We start from the raw sequence: 20,663 nt of genomic DNA on the forward strand, positions 1-20,663 counted from the left end.
TGTTAAGATTCATGCCATGTTTAGCATTTGCACTGAGAGCACAATCATTAAAATAATAATAATAATCAAACCAAAGATTAAAATCTTCATGAAAACATTGTGTTCTCTCTTTATGTGATGTACTACAATCAAATACTCGATCTTACTATTCTCTCTCATTGAACGTGGAGTTATGAAAGAGAAATTCATCTACGTATTTGTTGACTGTTCACAAGGTACCTTGCAAGGTTGTTCATGTCACACTAGAGAACCACGTGGTGTATTTTAACAGCCTCTCTCTGACTGAATGGACTGTATATGATGGACTTCCGTCCCAAATGCCACCCTATTCCTTGTATAGTGCAGGGCCCTGGTCAAAGGTAGTGCACTGGATAGGAAATAGGGGGCCATTTGGGACACAGGCATGGATCTGCTGGTAATGGAGGAGAGGAGAGAGAGTACCAGGCAGCAGAGTTAGTACACTAGCTACATCCTGTCCTAAGAGCCTTGGGCTCAGGCAATTAGCTGGACAGTCATAAACATAGCAGAATGTCCTGATAAAGACTCCGTCAGAAGACTATAGCTCCACAGCTATGAAAAAAATCAATGTAAGAATGGACAGAGGCATTAATAACTCACTCACTGAGAGAGAGAGAGAGAGAGAGAGAGAGAGAGAGAGAGAGAGAGAGAGAGAGAGAGAGAGAGAGAGAGAGAGAGAGAGAGAGAGAGAGAGAGAGAGAGGGAAGAGAGGGAGAGAAGAGGGAGAGAGGGTGGGAGGGAAGAGGGAGGAAGGGAGGGAGAGAGAGAGAGAGAGAGGGGGGAAGAGAGGGAGAGAAGAGGGAGAGAGGGAGGAGGGAGGGAACAGACAACAGAACAGGAAGGATCCTTGTTCTATGAAAGGTCGGAGAAGGTCTGTGATAAGACCTCTCACTTTATCACTTCCATTCAACCACTATAATAGCCTACAGTAATTGCCATAGAAACTGCCAATGTCAACAACAAAAAATCTGAAAATATACATTCATACAGTCATAAACCTCTTTGGAATTCAAAACACTGGAGTGTGCGCGTCTGTCTGAGTCTGTATCTTTAAACTCAGTCGACCAGAATCAATTTGACTTGTGAGTGGTGTTCGCTTTTCTTTGCTCCATAGTCCGCAATCAAAGTTTAATACAGAGAGTCAAGGATCAAATCAAATCACATTTTTATTCTCACAAGAAATACCGTTTTCTTAAACAATTTTCATCATTATGAGGACCTTCTAAATTAAATTCACAGAGTGGCTGCCGAATTCACCCATGTCGGAGAACTGCAATTTATCTTGGTACACATGAACTTCACTCAATAAACTAAGAGTATGGCGAGTACCCCACAAGAGCAGAACAGAGTCATCTAAACTATTATTTCAGAAACCGAACATGTCCATGTAGTTTTAAATACTATAATAACAGTGATTTTGTCAGTTTTTTTCAGTTATTTGTGGTTATAAAACCTAAATCAAGCTAATTATATTCCAAGTATATAAAGTGTATTTCGTCTTCACCCAAAAAAGAGGCCTGCTTTTGCAGTGTGAAATGGAATGATCCCAAACATTAACTAAGCCTTCCCTGTATCTCACAACATGCTGTCGCCAACACGTCCTTCCTGATCTTCTCCTGTAGCTGGAGGGGTGATCCTGGGCATCGGTTTCTATGCCAACCTGATGGTGTTCTCTCTTTTTGCCAAGTAAAACACCCCGAGGAAGAACCGGCTGGATATCCTGCTGCTCAGCATGGCCTTGGCAGACTTCCTCGGTATGCTGCTCATCCCCTTCACAATGAACTCAGGTGGGTTATTTATCCCTTATTTTACCAGGTAACTTGACTGAGAAGAACTTCTAATTTACAGCAACGACCCGGGGAACAGTTAAAGGGGAGAGGGGATGAATGAGCCATTTGGAAGCTGGGGATGATTAGGTGGCCATGATGGACAAATTGGGAATTTAGCCAGGACACCGGGGTTAACACCCCTACTCTTACAATAAGTGCCATGGGATCTTCAGTGACCACAGAGAGTCAGGACACCTGTTTAACATCCCAACCGAAAAGACAGCACTCTACACAGGGCAATGCACTGCCAAGGGATCTTTTTTTTAGACAAGAGGAAAGAGTGCCTCCTACTGGCCCTCCAACACTACTTCCAGCAGCATCTGGTCTCCCATCCAGGACCAACCCTGCGTAGCTTCAGAGGAAATCCAGCATGGGATACAGGGTGGTATGCTTCTGGCTGTTAGAGGTCAGAGAGCATGGCTCTGGCAGACCTCCTCACCTTGCTGCTCATCCCCTTCACCCTGTAGTCACGTAGGTTGCCGGTTTGAATCACAAGTCTGACTGGAAAATTGTGGTGGGCCAGCAACCTGAGGGTTGCCAGTTTGAATCGAGGAAAAAAAACACACATAAAATACTGTTGAGATGGGTATGTGAGCCAGTTACTATACTGGAGGGTTGGGATGTGAGCCAGTTACGATACTGGAGGGTTGGGATGGGGATGTGAGCCAGTTACTATACTGCAGGGTTGGGATGTGAGCCAGTTACAATACTGGAGGGTTGTAATGGGGATGTGAGCCAGTTACTATACTGGATGTGGGCCAGTTACTATACTGGAGGGTTGGGATGTGGGCCAGTTACTATACTGGGGTGTTGAGATGGGGATGTGGGCCAGTTACTATACTGGAGGGTTGGGATGTGGGCCAGTTACTATACTGGGGGGTTGAGATGGAGATGTGGGCCAGTTACTATACTGGAGGGTTGTAATGGGGATGTGGGCCAGTTACTATACTAGAGGGTTGTAATGTGGATGTGGGCCAGTTACTATACTAGAGGGTTGTAATGGGGATGTGGGCCAGTTACTATACTAGAGGGTTGTAATGGGGATGTGGGCCAGTTACTATACTAGAGGGTTGAGATGTGGACCAGTTATTATACTGGGGGGTTGAGATGGAGATGTGGGCATGTTACTATGATGGGGATGTGAGCCAGTTACTATACTGGAGGGTTGAGATGGGGATGTGGGCCAGTTACTGTAATGGGGATGTGGGCCAGTTACTATACTGGAGGGTTGTAATGGGGATGTGGGCCAGTTACTATACTAGAGGGTTGTAATGGGGATGTGAGCCAGTTACTATACTGGAGGGTTGAGATGGGGATGTGGGCCAGTTACTGTAATGGGGATGTGGGCCAGTTACTATACTGGAGGGTTGATGGATTCAAAAACATAAAAGCTGAGGACTTCCATTCCTCTGTGACAATGAATTAACAATACCCCGTCTTCTTCGGCTACGCGTGGCCGCTGGGGGACACCTCCTGCAAGGTGTAGCAGTTCTCCCTGGCAGCCAGCCCCTAAAGCCTGTGAGCTGTGTCCATGAAGCCAGGGCATGATCAACATCAAACCCTACTACCATGGACCTGGTGGTCATGATCTGGGCATCAGACATCTGTATCAGTCTGCCTCTCAGGATCTTTGCCACTTTGGGGCCTGGCCTGGCTGATGTTACTATCTGTCCAACATGCAAGAGAACCACTACCAACAATGGCTTGGTTTGATACTGTAGCCTATTTGTTATATGGTAACCAACTTTTTACCTGTTCCACTTCATTTTTTTATTGAACCTGTACTTAACTAGGCAAATCAGTTAAGAACAAATTCTTATTTAGAATGACAGCCTAGGAACAGTGGGTTAACTGCCTTGTTCAGGGGCAGAACAACAGATTTTTACCTTGTCAGCTCGGGGATTCGATCTAGCAACCTTTCGGTAACTAGTCCAACACTCTAACCACTAGGCTACCTGCCTAGGCTACCACAACTGTCACACTAAACTCGTTGGCATATGACACTGAGTACAAGCAGTGGAATGTTCTCTAAACAGACTGGTACTCAGGATAGACCAAGCAGTGGAATGTTCTCTAAACAGACTGGTACCCAGGATAGACCAAGCAGTGGAATGTTCTCTAAACTGACTGGTACCCAGGATAAACCAAGCAGTGGAATGTTCTCTAAACGGACTGGTACCCAGGATAAACCAAGCAGTGGAATGTTCTCTAAACTGACTGGTACCCAGGATAGACCAAGCAGTGGAATGTTCTCTAAACAGACTGGTACCCAGGATAGCAGCATGCCACCCTGCATCCCACTGCTGGCTTGCTTCTGAAGCTAAGCAGGGTTGGTCCTGGTCGGTCCCTAGATGGGAGACCAGATGCTGCTGGAAGTGGTGTTGGAGGGCCAGTAGGATACACTCTTTCCTCAGGTCTAAAAGAATATCCCAATACCCCAGGGCAGTGATTGGGGACACTGCCCTGTGTTGGGTGCTTTCTTTTGGAGGGGACGTTAAATGGTCCCTAAAGATCCCATGACACATATCATAAGAGTAGAGGTGTTAAACCTGGTGTCCTGGCTAAATTCCCAAGCTGTCCCTCATACCATCATGGTCACCTAATCATCCCCAGCTTACAATTTGCTCATTCATCCTCCTCTCCCCTGTAACTATTCCCCCTAAATAGCAGCCTTAGCAGCTGTTGTCTATTCTCTTGTGACAGACGATACATAAATATACCATACATTATTTGAGTAGCTGGCTGTAAATGAGAATGTGTTTTCAGTCAACTTACCTGGAATTCTTTAAATAAATATTGTGTGTGTGCTGGCCAGCTACTCAGCCAGCTACTCAGCCAGCTACTCAGCCAGCTACTCAGCCAGCTACTCAGCCAGCTACTCAGCCAGCTACTCAAATAATGTATGGTATATTTATGTATCATCTGTCACATGAGAATAGACAACAGCCTGGCTACTATTTAGGGGTAGGGGAATCTTTTTTATTTTATTTTAATTTTCTCCCCAATTTCGTGGTATCCAATTGTTAGTAGTTACCATCTTGTAATATTGTTTGTACAGATGGACAGTTTTGGAAATTGCTCCCATGGATGAACCAGACTTGTAGAGGGCTACAATTCTTTTTCCGAGGTCTTGGCTGATATCTTTTGATTTTCCCATAATGTCAAGCATAGAGGCACTGAGTTTGAAGATAGGCCTTGAAATACATCCACAGGTACACCTCCAATTGACTCAAATAATGTCAATTAGCCTATCAGAAGCTTCTAAAACCATGACATAATTTTCTGGAATTTTCCAAGCTGTTTAAAGGCACAGTCAACTTAGTGTATGTAAACTTATGACCCACTGGAATTGTGATACAGTGAATTATAAGTGAAATAATCTGTCTGTAAACAATTGTTGGAAAAATTACTTGTGTCATGCACAAAGTAGATGTCCTAACCGACTTGCCAAAACTATAGTTTGTTAACAAGAAATTTGTGGAGTGGTTGAAAAACTAGTTTTAATGACTCCAACCTTTAGTGTATGTAAACTTCTGACTTCAACTGTAATTATTGTGTGATGTTTTTAACACTTAAAATAACTTCATACGGTCTGAATGTGAATATTGATTCAGTATATAGTATTACATTACAATGCAGTACATTAGCTCACATTCATCGGTGAGATTCCTGACGTGGTCTTGTTGTGTTGATGATGTACCGATCTGTTTCTTGTCATTTCTTCAGTTACTCTCCGCTTCTTCTTTTTGTGTGTAATTCTTGCCGGATCAGAATGACATGTGCTGTATATTAGATAAAAAGGGGAGTAACATATTATTGTTTTAATGTTATACTTGTTTTATTGTCAGGCACTAACAGTATTCTGTACTGGCTATTTATATATTGTAAACTGGAATTAGAATTCCGCTGTGTTCAGACAGGAATGTGATTCAAATTTCATTACATTAATTTGATTAATCGATTTAAACTTTTTGTTTGATTCAGTTGTTTTGTATGCTGAAGTTACTTTTGGAACCCAAACAGACCTGGGATCAGGCTAATGAAATGCCACTCACCTTTGGAAACAGGCTCCTGAGACTGAGTCGGTCCCCTGGTGGGTGAATATGGGGCAGGGTGGTCTCAGAAACAGCCATTCCATCCCTGCTGACATGCTGGGTAGCTCCTCGGGCTCAGAGACAAACTCCCTTACAGGGACAGGAGGCAGTGGAGGGAATCTATCAACAGAGATTCAATGCATCCATCCTAAGGTCAAATGGGTTTGGCATGTCGCCAGGGTTGGGATCAATTACATTTTAATTTAGGAAATATTCAGGAAGTAAAATTAAGTGGAAAACAAAGGGAGTATTGGAATCAGATTTCCATGCTTATTTCCTCAGTTGAAATGGAATTGACCCCAATCCTGCATGTCAAAACATGGTAGTGAATATACTGTTAATGAAATGTGTACGGCTCTGTTAATGAAATGTCCACAGCTCTGTTAATGAAATGTGTACGGCTCTGTTAATGAAATGTCTACAGCTCTGTTAATGAAATGTCTACAGCTCTGTTAATGAAATGTGTACAGCTCTGTTAATGAAATGTGTACAGCTCTGTTAATGAAATGTGTACAGCTCTGTTAATGAAATGTCTACAGCTCTGTTAATGAAATGTCTACAGCTCTGTTAATGAAATGTGTACAGCTCTGTTAATGAAATGTGTACAGCTCTGTTAATGAAATGTGTACAGCTCTGTTAATGAAATGTCTACAGCTCTGTTAATGAAATGTCTACAGCTCTGTTAATGAAATGTGTACAGCTCTATTAATGAAATGTCTACAGCTCTGTTAATGAAATGTGTACAGCTCTGTTAATGAAATGTGTACAGCTCTGTTAATGAAATGTGTACAGCTCTGTTAATGACATGTCTAAGCTCTGTTAATAAATGGCAGTTTGTTTCATCCTCAGCCTCCTGTAATGTACCTGTACCTCCTAACTCTTCACTCACTTTCTACAACCTTCATCTATGTTGTATCTTGTGGTAATGTGTGTAAGGATAACAGACACTGTTGTGTTAGACCATTTATCTGTTAGGAATATGGAGACCATCTGGTGTCTGTCCAACTGTAGGTTTATCTCTTTCTACTACTGACTCTTGGAGAGTGTATTGTACCAGAGTACTCTAAGATGTATCTTAATGTGAGAGGAATAACATATCAGACAGGCTTCTGTTGGTGGATATTTGACTGTCTATTTGAGATAATCTATTGAGATACTAAACTGGGTGAAATTAAATAAGAAATCAACAGATAAAGCTTGTAAACAAGTAAACAAACAACACACAAATGACAGCACGTTTAATGAGTGATCTTGGACAGGTAGAGCGAGGGTTACTGTGTGAGGTCTGTCTGTGGAGAATAAAGGCTATGTATTTTCTAGTGGTTGCCACTGATATCCTTGGTCTTCCTGAGTCCCGTTGTTGTCCTCCCAGTCCTGTCCTCCGTCAGTCCTAGACCGTACCACAGCTGGCACTTACACTGGTGTCCCTGAGCTATGCTGCACTTCGCCTGACTACACACACACACACACACACACACACACACACACACACACACACACACACACACACACACACACACACACACACACACACACACACACACACACACACACACACACACACACACACACACACACACACACACCTATAATGTCTACTATTGTATGTTTACTGAAGGTACGTCAACATTTGTACATCTACGCATCTATATTTATGTATATCACTGGGTAACTACGTGTCTTTACCTGTTGGATGGGAGTTGCAGGCTGGATGGGGCGGTGTAGGATGTGGGTCCTCTCCCTGTTGAGAGAGAGAGAGATAAGAATTTAGAATAAATACAATGTTTTTCACATACAGTATGTCAAAGAGAGCAGAAATGACCATTCCTAAAAAAACGACAACAACGTCTCAGACAATGGCAATTTGGCTGGTACGCTTTGAATTCAATTACAATGCCCTTTCTAGTAATGTTTGAGTCTATGGCTGTAACAGTTCCATCTACCACTCTCTGCTTACACTGGACTGGGGAGAGCCTTCTGATGGACTTGTCTCCTACAGGCAGATTAGTCAGGCCGGGCAGTCGCTCCCCGTCTCTGTTGTCCCGGGGAAGCTGTGAGTGGGGCAGGTGGGTGGCCTGGGGGCACTGGCAAGGACCCCAGTCGTAGCCTACAGTGCAACATGGACAAGATGGGATGGATACAGATTAGTAATGAGAGGCAGGTAGAGCTGTGACACCACAGAGAGAAGTATTTAAGGCAGAGAAGAGAAGCAAAGAGAAGAGGAAAAGAGAGGGAAAGAGAGAAGAGAAGAGAGGAGAGGAGAGGAGAGGAGAGGAGAGGAGAGGAGAGGAGAGGAGAGGAGAGGAGAGGAGAGGAGAGGAGAGGAGAGGAGAGGAGAGGAGAGGAGAGGACTATTCTACCATTGAGGGTCAACTGCATCCTGCTCCTCACATAATCAGCCATCAGGTGCTGCAGGTACTCCGACTGTAAAATCGAAACCAAGACAAGCCAATCTTTCAAATAACGTACTGTAGTGTAAAACAAAGTGTTGTCGGCTTTGACCTGCCAATAAGAGTTCTACCTTCGATGTCATGGCCGGCTTCTTTGTGTCAAAGACAAGGTATAGGACAGATACCTGGAGGAAACACGCAGGGAGGACGGTGATACATGCTCTGAACATGTATCATCATGATAAAGGAATAACTGAGGGATGCAGAAATAAACACATGCTTAAGAGGAATGCTTATTTACATGCACAACAGGAGAAAACAGACTTTCAGTGGTTCAAATGAATATCATGTCGTGAGTGTGAACGTGGGAATGCAGTATTCTCCAACACCACTTGAGGGGGGTAAGAGAATGATGAAAAATATAACCAGTGTAGCAGTCTTTCTCTCCGTTCAGAAGGAACGATAGACTGCCTTCTTATCTGGAGGACTTGGCTCAGGGGGGATCAGTTGTCTCTCCCTCCATTTTGGAGGTTCCCTCCTGGGCACTGCTGGAGGAGCCTTTAACTGGAACACAAACAGAGGCCCTATACACAATCAGGTTCTACAACTGATGTACAACACATTTGACACAATGGTTGTAGCTAATACAACAGATCATTTCTGATGAACTTGACTGCACAAAAAACGTTAACATAACCTTAGAGGAGACACCACACAATGGTTGTGTAAGTGACCCACACTCTCTACACTCTTAGAAAAAAGGCAGTGGGAGGATCTTTTGGGGGGTTCCAGGTAGAACCCTTTTGAGTTCCAGGTAGAACCCTTTTGAGTTCCATGTAAAAATCCTATGTGGAAAGGGTTCTACATGGAACCAAAAGGGTTCTACCTGGAACTAAAAAAGGTTCTACATGGAACCAAAAGGGTTCTACCTGGAACTAAAAAGGGTTCTTCGAAATGGCACCTTTTTTTCTAAGAGCGTAGCCCTCCCTCGTACATCTATCCACCAGTTCCTGTTTCACCTGACATGCTTTCTTTTTCATCAGATTGGGGCGGCAGCGTAGCCTAGTGGTTAGAGCGTTGGACTAGTAATCGGAAGGTTGCGAGTTCAAACCCCCGAGCTGACAAGGTACAAATCTGTCGTTCTGCCCCTGAACAGGCAGTTAACCCACTGTTCCCAGGCCGTCATTGAACATAAGAATATGTTCTTAACTGACTTGCCTGGTTAAATAAAGGTAAAATAAAAAATAAAATAAAGATTGGTGAGCAGGGTCCGGGTCAGAGCAGGGTCAGGGTAATTAACGGACAGGGTCAGGGTAATGGTCAGGGTAATGGTCAGGGTAATGGTCAGGGTAATGGTCAGGGTAATGGTCAGCGTAATGGTCAGCGTAATGGTCGTAATGGTCAGCGTAATGGTCAGGGTAATGGTCAGGGTCAGGGTAGGCTGGCAGAGGAGAAGGACTTGCTAGCTCCATGTCAGTCACACTAACAAGTGCTAATGGCTCCAAGTGGTTAGCTGATTATGGCCTTTGTCCTAACATATTCCATCCATGCTATACGTATGTTCAGGTGTGCACATTTATAAATATGTACAGTGCATTCATAAGTATTCAAACCACTTGACTTTTTCCACATTTTGTTACGTTACAGCTTTATTCTAAAATGGATTCAATTGATTTTTTCCCTGATCAATCAACACACAACACCCCATAATAACAAAGCAATAAAAACATTTTCGATTTTTTTGCAAAAAATAATATACAAAACTGAAACATCACATTTACATAAGTATTAAGACCCTTTACTCAGTACTTTGTTGAAGCACCTTCGGCAGCGATTACAGCCTCAAGTCTTGTGTATGACGCTACAAGCTTGGCACATCTGTATTTGGGAAGTTTCTCCCATTACTCTCTGCAGATCCTCTCTGCTCTGTCAGGTTGGATGGGGAGCGCTACTGCACAGCTATTTTCAGGTCTCTCTAGAGATGTTGGATTGGGTTCAAGTCCGGCCTTTGGCTGGGCCACTCAAGGACATTCAGAGACTTGTCCCGATGTCATCCCTGCATTGTTTTGGCTGTGTGCTTGGGGTCGTTGTCCTGCTGGAAGGTGAACTTTCGTCCCAGTCTGATGTCTTCAGTGCTCTGGAGCAGGTTTTCATCAAGGATCTCTCTGTACTCCGTTTATCTTTCCCTCGATCCTGACTAGTCTCCCAGTCACTGCCTCTGAAAAACATCCCCACAGCATGATGCTGCCACCACCATGCTTCACCGTAGGGATTGTGCAAGGTTTCCTCCAGACATGACGCTTGGCATTCAGGCCAAAGAGTTCAATCTTGGTTTCATCAGACCAGAGAATCTTGTTTCAAAGCAAGCGGGCTGTCATGTGTCTTTTACTGAGGAGTGGCTTTCTGTCTGGCCACTCTAACATAAAGGCCTGATGCTGCAGACATTTTTTGGTACCCTTCCCCAGATCTGTGCCTCGACACAATCCTGTCTCAGAGCTCTATGGACAATTTCTTCGACTTCATGGCATGGTTTTTGCTCTGACTTGCACTGTCAACTGAGGGACCTTATATAGACAGGTGTGTGCCTTTCCAAATCATGTCCAATCAATTGAATTTACCACAGGTGGACTCCAAAACCATTTGAACAAGTTTGGAACACATGGGGAAACCTGACCAAAGACAGGTTCAGGATAATGGTCAGGGTCATGGTCAGGGTTATGGTAATGGTCAGGATAATTGTCAGGGTAATGGTCAGGGTCATGGTCAGGGAAATGGTCAGGGTAATGGTCAGGGTCATGGTCAGGGTTAGGGTCAGGGTAATGGTCTACAATTCTACAAATCAGTTGTAGAAACATCTCAAGGACGATCAATAGAAACAGGATGCACCTGAGCTCAATTTCAAGTCTCATAGCAAAGGGTCTGAATACTTATGTAAATAAGGTATTTCTGTTTTTTATTTGTAATAAATGTGCAAAAATGTCTAAAAACCTGTTTTCACTTTGTCATTATGGGGTATTGTGATGTCATTATGGGGTATTGTGATGTCATTATGAGGTATTGTGATGTCATTATGCGATATTGTGATGTCATTATGGGGTATTGTGTATAGATTGATGAGGTAATAGAATAAGGCTGTAACTAACAAAATGTGGAAAAGGGGAAGGGGTGTGAATACTTTCCAAACACACTATACTTGGGGGTTCCTCTTCATTTCCATTGCCTATGATGTTAAAAGCATGGGACTTACAGGCTTCAATACATATTTGCTTTTCTTCAACGTCTTTTTGACACCATTATCCTGTAACGTAAAAGGATAGCAAAAATCAAGCTTACTAAGATGAACTAACAAAGGAAACTGATCCGTACTTCTAAAGGACAAATCTGACAGTGTAGTCCATATTGAGAGAGAGAGAATGACACAAACATCCCAACGATGATACTCACCCCATTTTCCTCTCTCTCCCTGGCTCTGACCAGGGGAGATCTGTTCCTCTCCTTCTTGGACTTCAGCTTCTTACGGGACGTCATCTGTGTTATAGAGAGAATACAAACAGACCGGTGGGTTATTAGTCACCTCGAAAAACACCTACCCAGAGACAAAAACGTTTTGTTAGCGAGACAGTAATACTACTGTTACTACCTTGTTGAAGGCCTGGAGGTGAGTAGGAGGCCCGTCCGTCTGGGAGCTGTTGGATCCACTGGTGCTGGCCTCGTGGTCAGTCAGTGAGGTATCTGTAGGCTTGTTGTCCATTGGCAAACCTGCCTCCTGTCTCATGATCTCCTGTAGCTCTCTCAAACACGCGCTGTACTGCAGAAACAACACACCAGTGAGATCTGTTTCAGTATAGCTACTGTGCTTACACTGGGGACAAGCAGATATCGGCAGGACTACAGACAGTTGTGTCCGATTCTGGTCTCACCTTTGTCCGGTCCGGGTCACAGTAGTCCAGTAGTGTGTCACAGAACTGAGCCCCCAACATCTCTAGGTCCTGAGTGCTGAAATGGGTCCCCTTCCTCTTACCTGGAATCCAACCAAAAGTGAACATCTTTGGTCTGAATCTGACTTGTAAAACTCTGAGACGTCAGAGTTCACTCTGAATCAAGTACTTTAGTAATAATACATCTATGAAATGTTTCCTTTCCATTCACACGCTGTATATAGACTTATTTTTGTTTTTTTTGACTGTATGTTTTGTTTATTCCATGTGTAACTCTGTGTTGTTGTACGTGTCGAATTGCTACGCTTTATCTTGGCCTGGTCGCAGTTGCAAATGAGAACTTGTTCTCAACTAGCCTACCTGGTTAAGTAAAGGTGAAATAAATAAAAAAAATAAAAAAATGTAACTAACGTTTGGTAGAAAAATCTCCACTGTCTCTCTCTCTCTTCTGCTAGAGAGACAGCGATCCTTAATTTTTTTAATTAGGCAAGTCAGTTAACAACAAATTCTTATTTTCAATGACGGCTTAGGAAAAGTAGGGTTAACTGCCTTGTTCAGGGGCAGAATGACAGATTTGTACCTTGTCAGCTCAGGGATTTGAACTTGCAACCTTTCGGTTACTAGTCCAACACTCTAACCACTAGGCTACGCTGCCGTGGATATCATTACCGATGTTGGAGCCACAGAACGATGTCTCCAGGGTGAAGGAGTTGAGGACCCCCAGCCTCCACAGAGACACTCTGCCTGTTCCCTCCTTACTGCGCTGTACCTTGAACTTACAGCTCCCGAACGAGAACTGAGGACACACAAGATTAGCTGAATCTTAGAAAACATCAACAGCCAAAATGAGAAAGAACTAGGCAGTTCAGATCAAGCTAAATTCTGTTTAAACTGTGTGATCTTATCTCAGCCATTTCATCTCAATTGGGGCTGTGTTCATAAAGTGTCTCAGAGTAGGAGCGCAGCTCTAGGATCAGATTAGCCTTTTAGATCAGAATGAATAAGATTACATGGACAGTGGGGGACCTGATCCTAGATCAGCACATACTCTGAGACACTTTGTGGATACGGAACCTCGTCTTGACTAAAACAATGAGTGAGGAAGAGTAATGAACCATGTCAGGGCAGTTCTTGCTGAGCATCAGAGGGAAGACTCGTTCGTGAGGGTGTCTGTCGGCGGGCCGGGGGTTCTCACAGCCGTAGGTGAAGACGTTGTGTTTACGGCTGTGTCCATGGAGATCACAGTACAGCAGCACCTTACGCTCCTCACACAGTCTGGAGAACATATGTGGTATTATTGTTTGATCAAATTGTCTGACTGATTGGTTAACTGACTGATTGGTTAACTGACTGATTGGTTAACTGACTGATTGGTTAACTGACTGATTGGTTAACTGACTGATTGGTTAACTGACTGATTGGTTAACTGACTGATTGGTTAACTGACTGATTGGTTAACATATTTGATTGTTTAACTGATTTATGCATAGATTGGTTTATTGGTTAACTGATTGATTGGCTAACTGATAGATTGGTTGATTGGTTAACTGATTGATTGGTTAACTGATTGATTGGTACCTCTGGACCATGGTGTGTGTGGCCCACACGGTAGGGAAGGAGTCTCTGAGGATGGACTTGTAGTTGCGGTTGAGGTCACGTCCGGTCAGCGAGCAGCGGTAGTTTCCTACTATAACCCCGTCCGGGTTCAGCATGGGCACCAGCTTGAAGACGAAGGCATCTCGGAGTAGCGCCGCATCCGGAGAGTCTCCCAGCAGGAAGTTCAGGATACCCCTCATCACCCAGGAGCTGTTGGTCGGTTGTATATTTGATGTATAGTATGGCACTCTATCAGAGTTATCCTACCATGCTTTACGGAATGAAAATAACACTTCACTTAGATTGTGTTGCAATAAAGAAATCAGGACTCTGAATTTGGTCAAAAGCAGTGCACTATACAGAGACCTCAACCTCAACTCTGGGCCTGGAAGCAGTACACTATACAGAGACCTCAACCTCAACTCTGGGCCTGGAAGCAGTGGACTATACAGAGACCTCAACCTCAACTCTGGGCCTGGAAGCTAGTTGCACTGCATTTTCATTGTTCCCCTCTAATCAGGGACTGATTTAGACCCGGGACACCAGGTGGTTGCAATTAATTATCAGGTAGAACAGAAAACCAGCGGGCTCCGGACCTCGTAGGGTCAGAGTTGAATAACCCTGATATACAGAATAGAGTGCCATTTCAGACACGTCCAAAGCACTACCCGTTAGTCTGTACCCGTTAGTCTGTACCCGTTGGTCTGTACCCGTTGGTCTGTACCCGTTGGTCTGTACCCGTTGGTCTGTACCCGTTGGTAACTGCCTGTTGGTCTCTACCCATTGGTCTCTACCCATTGGTCTCTACCCATTAGTCTCTACCCATTAGTCTCTATCCGTTGGTCTCTATCCGTTGGTCTCTACCTGTTGGTCTGTACCCGTTGGTCTGTACCCGTTGGTAACTGCCTGTTGGTCTCTACCCATTGGTCTCTACCCATTGGTCTCTACCCGTTGGTCTCTATCCGTTGGTCTCTATCCATTGGTCTCTACCCATTGGTCTCTACCCGTTGGTCTCTACCCATTGGTCTCTACCCATTGGTCTCTACCCATTGGTCTCTATCTGTTGGTCTCTACCCATTGGTCTCTACCCGTTGGTCTCTACCTGCTGGTCTCTACCCATTGGTCTCTACCTGTTGGTCTCTACCTGTTGGTCTCTATGTGTTGGTCTCTACCTGTTGGTCTCTACCCATTGGTCTCTACCTGTTGGTCTCTACCCATTTCTCTACCCATTTCTCTACCCATTGGTCTCTACCTGTTGGTCTGTACCCGTTGGTCTCTACCTGTTGGTCTCTACCCATTGGTCTCTACCCATTGGTCTCTACCCGTTGGTCTCTACCCGTTGGTCTCTACCCATTAGTCTCTACCCGTTGGTCTCTACCCGTTGGTCTCTACCCGTTGGTCTCGACCCGTTGGTCTCTACCCGTTGGTCTCTACCCGTTGGTCTCTACCCGTTGGTCTCTACCCATTTCTCTACCCATTGGTCTCTACCCATTGGTCTCTACCCATTGGTCTCTACCCATTTCTCTACCCATTGGTCTCTACCCATTTCTCTACCCATTGGTCTCTACCCATTGGTCTCTACCCATTGGTCTCTACCCATTTCTCTACCCATTGGTCTCTACCCATTGGTCTCTACCCATTGGTCTCTACCCATTTCTCTACCCATTGGTCTCTACCCATTTCTCTACCCATTGGTCTCTACCCATTGGTCTCTACCCATTGGTCTCTACCCATTGGTCTCTACCTGTTGGTCTCCCCGGGGTGTATCCGGGCGGTCAACACCACAGCAGGCTTGTGAATCCTGTCCTCACGGTGGGATGGGTTGGTCACCGTCAGCACCGGAACCAGGTTACCCGCCAGCGACCGGCACAGAGTCCGCACCTTACAGAACCGCGAGCGGTGGGGGTCCCGCTCGATCTCGGACAGGTGGGCCCACAGGTTGGAGTAGGTGTAAGGGAAGCAGTGGGCCAGGTAACAGGTGTCCTGATCAAGGTAACAATAATAACAACTTCACTCTATTGTAAATACAATGTATTATATTGTGTATTTGAAGAGAAGTATAATATATATTGATATATTGTAACATGTTGCTTAAATTTTTATTTAACCTTTATTTAACCAGGCAAGTCAGTTAAGAACAAATTCTAATTTTCAATGACGGCCTAGGAACAGTGGGTTAAATGCCTGTTCAGGGGCAGAACGACAGATTTGTACCTTGTCAGCTCGGGGGTTTGAACTTGCAACCTTCCGGTTACTAGTCCAACGCTCTAACCACTAGGCTACTTGTTGTGATCTTGTCCACATTCTGATTGGGCCCACATTTTTAGACAAGTGTAGACAATTAAAAGATGCATTGTGATCAGATCTTCCTGACCACCTCAGGAGGTATTCAGACAGGCATTATGTCTGGATATCTTACAAGTGTAAACAGATCTGGACACACCATTTAATATAATAATAATATATGCCATTTAGCAGAAGCTTTTATCCAAAGCGACTTACAGTCATGTGTGCATACATTCTACGTATGGGTGGTCCCGGGAATCGAACCCACTAATCTGGCGTTACAAGCGCCATGCTCTACCAACTGAGCTACAGAAGGACCACTAGATTACTATTTAAATAGTTATTATCCCTCCTTCTAAAATCATTGACAGGTGGCACTATTGACTTATGGCACCAATATGTAAAATGTAAATAAATACATCCATATTATTTTTGAAATAATACTTGTCGAATAATTTGCATACAGGGACGGACCAGGAAATGTATTCACAATGCGGACGCAGTGGATGGATATGACATATTTTAATACCATGTGTAGACATATTTCTGAAACTGTGGGTACAATTAGAATGTGGACAAAGGATTAAAGTCAGAGCTGGCCCTTTTCATTTAATGATGTAATTGATTGTTGGCTCCAAGCACCGTTTCATTGATTTACACAAGACAAGAGGATAAGAGTTCAGCACTGTGGTTCTTTCCCTTTACCTGGTCATAAGGGAAGCAAAAGGTCCAGGAGAGGGAGTAGCAGGGCTGGTCGGCGTGGTGCCGTCCGTTACGTTGGTAGGAGACCTGTTGGCCCACGCGGTGCCAGCCCACCCCCTGGATCCGGGCCTCCTCCTCAGAGTAGAGCAGAGGCAACTGTCCCTCTTCATACAGACTGGTCACCTTCAAATCAACATCTATTCATTATTATTACTTATTAAGTGTTAAGTTACTGTGTGTCATATGAACATGTTGTAAAATACTTCACGACATAAAAAGAGAAGAGAATAGACCTGAGGGAAAAGAGTCCCAGTAAAAATGGTAATAACTACCTACCTTCAGCAGGTTGGTGATGGTGAAGCGGTAACAAACCCCCGCCCTCGTGTTCCTCACCCGGAAGTAGAACCACTGAGTGTGCTTCTCTGTGTACAGGTCTGTCCGTAGGGAGAGCTCATAATCAAATTCACCACTGGAATGAAATTAAATAAGATTATACAGAATGAAAATGACTGGGGACATTCATTCACTCAGAACTAGGATGTGTGACAACATATGAGGATTGAAATCGAATCACACAACACAGAAAATAGGTTGTTGGTGAGTGAACATTCATTCACTCATAACTTTGAATGACAGTGTGAGGGTTTACAATACTTATGGATGCTCTGTACTCACACCCTGGTTGCTTTCAGCAGGTTGCCACTCTCGAAGCGTCCCTCGAACAGCAGAGTGATGTCATCAGGGCCAGAGAGAGACACAGCAGCAGCGGTCAGGGAGGAGCGACGGCCCCCCACACGAGAACCCAGGAAGTAGTTATCTTTATCTGCACAGACATGGACATTTAAAACAAAGAGACACATGACGTGTCCTGAGGATGAGCATTTGTTTCTATCCATGTGCACTTGATTTGTCTTGACTGGAGAAATGGAATCAGTGGAGAAACCCCCCTCCCATCTGAAGCTCCAAACAAAAACAAACAGCTTTCTATTTGTCCCCAGGCAGGTGTGTGGAAGAGCTCAGTGATTGACAGAGTGGACATTTGCTTTTATTTGAGTTTACTTCTCTGTGTGTCATACACAACGGTGCCTTCCTCTTCAGACTCTGGTCTCAGCCCCTCGCTGGTGTTCACCTGAGCACACAGCGGCTCTGGGAAGGGAGGAGCCCACTCTGACAACAGATAAAAGACAGAGAGAAAAGAGAAGACAAAATAGGGAGGGCTGCTTTGCTTGTAAAAAAAATATATAAATAAAAAAGGTGCTCTTTGGATCCTGAATCTCTTTTCAGTACATGAAGTGCTCTTGTAATGTGATACTGACTCTGGCCTAAAGTCTAGCTTTCCTCTAAATGATTATACATCTCTTAAGACCTCCCATTTCTCTTTAATCTGTAGTATTCTCACCAATATGCTGAATTTCCCCCGGGATGACCTCCCACTCGTGGGGCCAGCGTGGCAGTGTTTGGGACACATGTCCAGACACACCGTACAGGTGTCGGGGCTCTCTGAGGCGAGGCACAGCCCTTCCCGACTGGATCTCAAATACCACCTGGGTGGTTCTGGGTAGTGGAGAAACACGTGACACATCTGTGTGGGAAGAAGTTGGGGTTTTAGCCAATATGGTGAGCAGTTTGGGAAGCAGTTACAATACCTGTAGCTTCACGACTAGTTTAACTACAAGTTCCATTGGTTTGGTGAAAGTTAGTTAGATTAACGAATTTCCAAACCATGTAGTTAATTCAGTGATTTCATTGTTCTTTGAAACTTTAATGATACAATAGACTTAAACATTTCTTACAGCTCTACCTTTGACAGTGAAAACAAAATAACCAAGCTATGGTTGGTGCTATGTACCATCCTGTTCTTGGATTCTATCTCACCTTCACTCTTGTGGGAAAACTCCTCCTCCGCAGGTGCCTTCACCTGTTCTTCATCCTCCAACTCCTCTTCATCATCAAAAGATGAGTAGCTGAAAGAACTGTGACATGTTCTTCTATGAATGTTGTCCCTCATCTCATTGTCATCCCCTGTAAATCCTGTGGAATGGCAGGATCATTTATCTAATTTTGAACGTACATCAGGGTAATCTCACTCACCGCGAGACTGCAAGCTTTCATAAACATGCATGAATCTCATGCCATGATCTCAGTGTCAAGATCATACTAACCCTCATATTGCCTGTTGTAGAGAGGATACATTGTAGATGCATGTCCTTTTAGAACGGTTTCTACGTCTGTGTCTTCGTATTGTTGCCCATGGAACTGTTGGTATCATGAATATAGTTTCCTGAAATAGTCACACATAGGTTATGATAGTGAAGTCTGCTTCTAAAAAGCATAATAAACATGTGTTAGGTAAACCCAGCAGAACACCATTTTTTGTTGTTTACAGTTGCAATATCAATTTCCATAGTGGTTTGAGGGCAGATTTCCAAAATACCTCTCCTTGGAATCCTGCAGCCAGTCAACCAGACTGTAATTCAATCTGACTGCACAGAAATTCACCCCATCACTTAAAACTTGCTGGCCTGATCTCATTTAGCAGCGTTGTACATTCAAAAAGATGAGACACACACTCCAGCTAAAGAGGCCAGCTAAATTAATTAGAATCTGACAGACGTTTTCCTGTGACATCACCCATCGTGGTTTGGTTTCATTGACTGATGAACTAAGCAAAAATAAACTTCTTCAACAAAAACGTGTATTAAATCCAAAAACAAAAACAAAAAAACAACAGGTAACGTTAAAATGCATTACTATCGTGATAACTAGGTTTAATTGGTTTAGCCAACAATTATAATTTATAATTATATATTTATAATATAATGCTGACGTTATATTCATTCAAGGTCAGGATTTGATCAACATCAGGAACACAAGCATTTCGCTACACCCGCAAAAACATCTTCTAAATATGTGTATGTGACACATTTGATTTGATCAACTCACACACATTGTCACCTGTGAAAGAACAAAACACAACACACACCAGTCAGTGGGCACGTTAACGTTGGCTAGTTAACGTCTTTGTTACTGTTTGGTTTAGGTAAAACTACAATAGCTCGTTATCAATATACTTCCTATGCAATTATTGAGCGAGTGCATTCGCTACCTACCGCGTAGTAGAAAAGCATCATCCGCAGCGTGTTGTTTCCGGTGAAGACAGCTGTGCGGTAAATGCACCAGTACACGGTCACCGTGACAACTAACGTGGCGCGAGATCCCCCACATTCTTTCTACTTGTTAGTTGAAAGATACAATATTTTCTTAGGAGGAACGGCTACACTGTATCACATATATCACAAGTATACCAATCAGTATGTTACATATAAACAACAAGTGTCTAATTGTTGTTAATGTATACAAATGTATTGATAGCCTCATTAAAAATATATCGAGCACCGGACCGAAAATCGTCCTGCATGAGCGCACTAACTTTTTCTTAACTGATATGTGACGAAAAACATTCTGTTAAATTCCAATATTATTTATGGTTGTTCACAATTCATTATTTCTGCTTTAAAAAAAAAGAAGGTGTAGGGTGTTATCTCATGTAAAACATGCCTTGTGGTGACAACAAATGACTGATTATCTGGCAGTAGTAATTTGATAGGAGGACCACAATGGAAATAAGTCCCAGACTTTGTGAGTTATCCTCAATTCATGTACATCTATGTTTTTTTCAAGTTTTATGTGTCCTTGTGTTTTTTTTTAAATGGTTGAATTAATAAATGGAACTAAACGAGTCCTGGGGAGGTTGTCCACCCAAGAGGACAATTTTTGCAGAATAGCATGCCTTCACAATATATATTTCTA

At 43.6% G+C, this 20,663-nt stretch overlaps 1 protein-coding gene across 2 annotated transcripts; it reads right to left on the reverse strand.

Annotated features, from left to right (window-relative positions):
- Positions 1-1,166: 1,166 nt before the first annotated feature.
- On the reverse strand, positions 1,167-20,046 carry LOC124032701 (cytosolic carboxypeptidase 3-like). 2 transcript variants are annotated; one of them, XM_046344884.1, is made up of 23 exons: positions 19,964-20,046; positions 19,016-19,134; positions 18,729-18,884; positions 18,253-18,435; positions 17,913-18,020; positions 17,529-17,676; positions 17,190-17,322; positions 16,857-17,036; positions 15,610-15,848; positions 13,848-14,075; positions 13,385-13,544; positions 12,939-13,065; positions 12,252-12,352; positions 11,972-12,139; positions 11,776-11,859; positions 11,579-11,629; positions 8,463-8,895; positions 8,302-8,365; positions 7,899-8,048; positions 7,628-7,682; positions 5,903-6,061; positions 5,500-5,629; positions 1,167-1,788 (listed from the first exon to the last, which is right to left on the reverse strand). In XM_046344884.1, the coding sequence occupies exons 2-17, from the start codon at positions 19,044-19,046 to the stop codon at positions 8,782-8,784; spliced, it is 2,211 nt and encodes a 736-aa protein (XP_046200840.1). In that variant the 5' UTR covers positions 19,047-19,134; positions 19,964-20,046; the 3' UTR covers positions 1,167-1,788; positions 5,500-5,629; positions 5,903-6,061; positions 7,628-7,682; positions 7,899-8,048; positions 8,302-8,365; positions 8,463-8,781. The 2 variants fall into 2 exon arrangements, with proteins under 2 accessions (XP_046200840.1, XP_046200841.1); XM_046344885.1 differs by lacking the exons at positions 1,167-1,788; positions 5,500-5,629; positions 5,903-6,061; ... (3 more) ...; positions 8,463-8,895; positions 11,579-11,629 and having other exon boundaries at positions 11,972-12,134.
- Between the last annotated feature and the right edge of the window lie 617 nt (positions 20,047-20,663).

The sequence above is a fragment of the Oncorhynchus gorbuscha genome, linkage group LG01 (genome assembly GCF_021184085.1).
Source record: "Oncorhynchus gorbuscha isolate QuinsamMale2020 ecotype Even-year linkage group LG01, OgorEven_v1.0, whole genome shotgun sequence".
Lineage (NCBI taxonomy): Eukaryota > Metazoa > Chordata > Actinopteri > Salmoniformes > Salmonidae > Oncorhynchus > Oncorhynchus gorbuscha.

Excerpts from the sequence above, each read along its gene's own strand:
- LOC124032701 (XM_046344884.1), bottom strand. The coding sequence starts at position 19,046 with ATGTATCCTCTCTACAACAGGCAATATGAGG. Across the intron at positions 18,021-18,252 it reads GGGGGAAATTCAGCATATTG|AGTGGGCTCCTCCCTTCCCA; the intron begins GTGAGAATACTA and ends ATCTGTTGTCAG. Across the intron at positions 13,545-13,847 it reads ACACACACCATGGTCCAGAG|ACTGTGTGAGGAGCGTAAGG; the intron begins GTACCAATCAAT and ends TATGTTCTCCAG.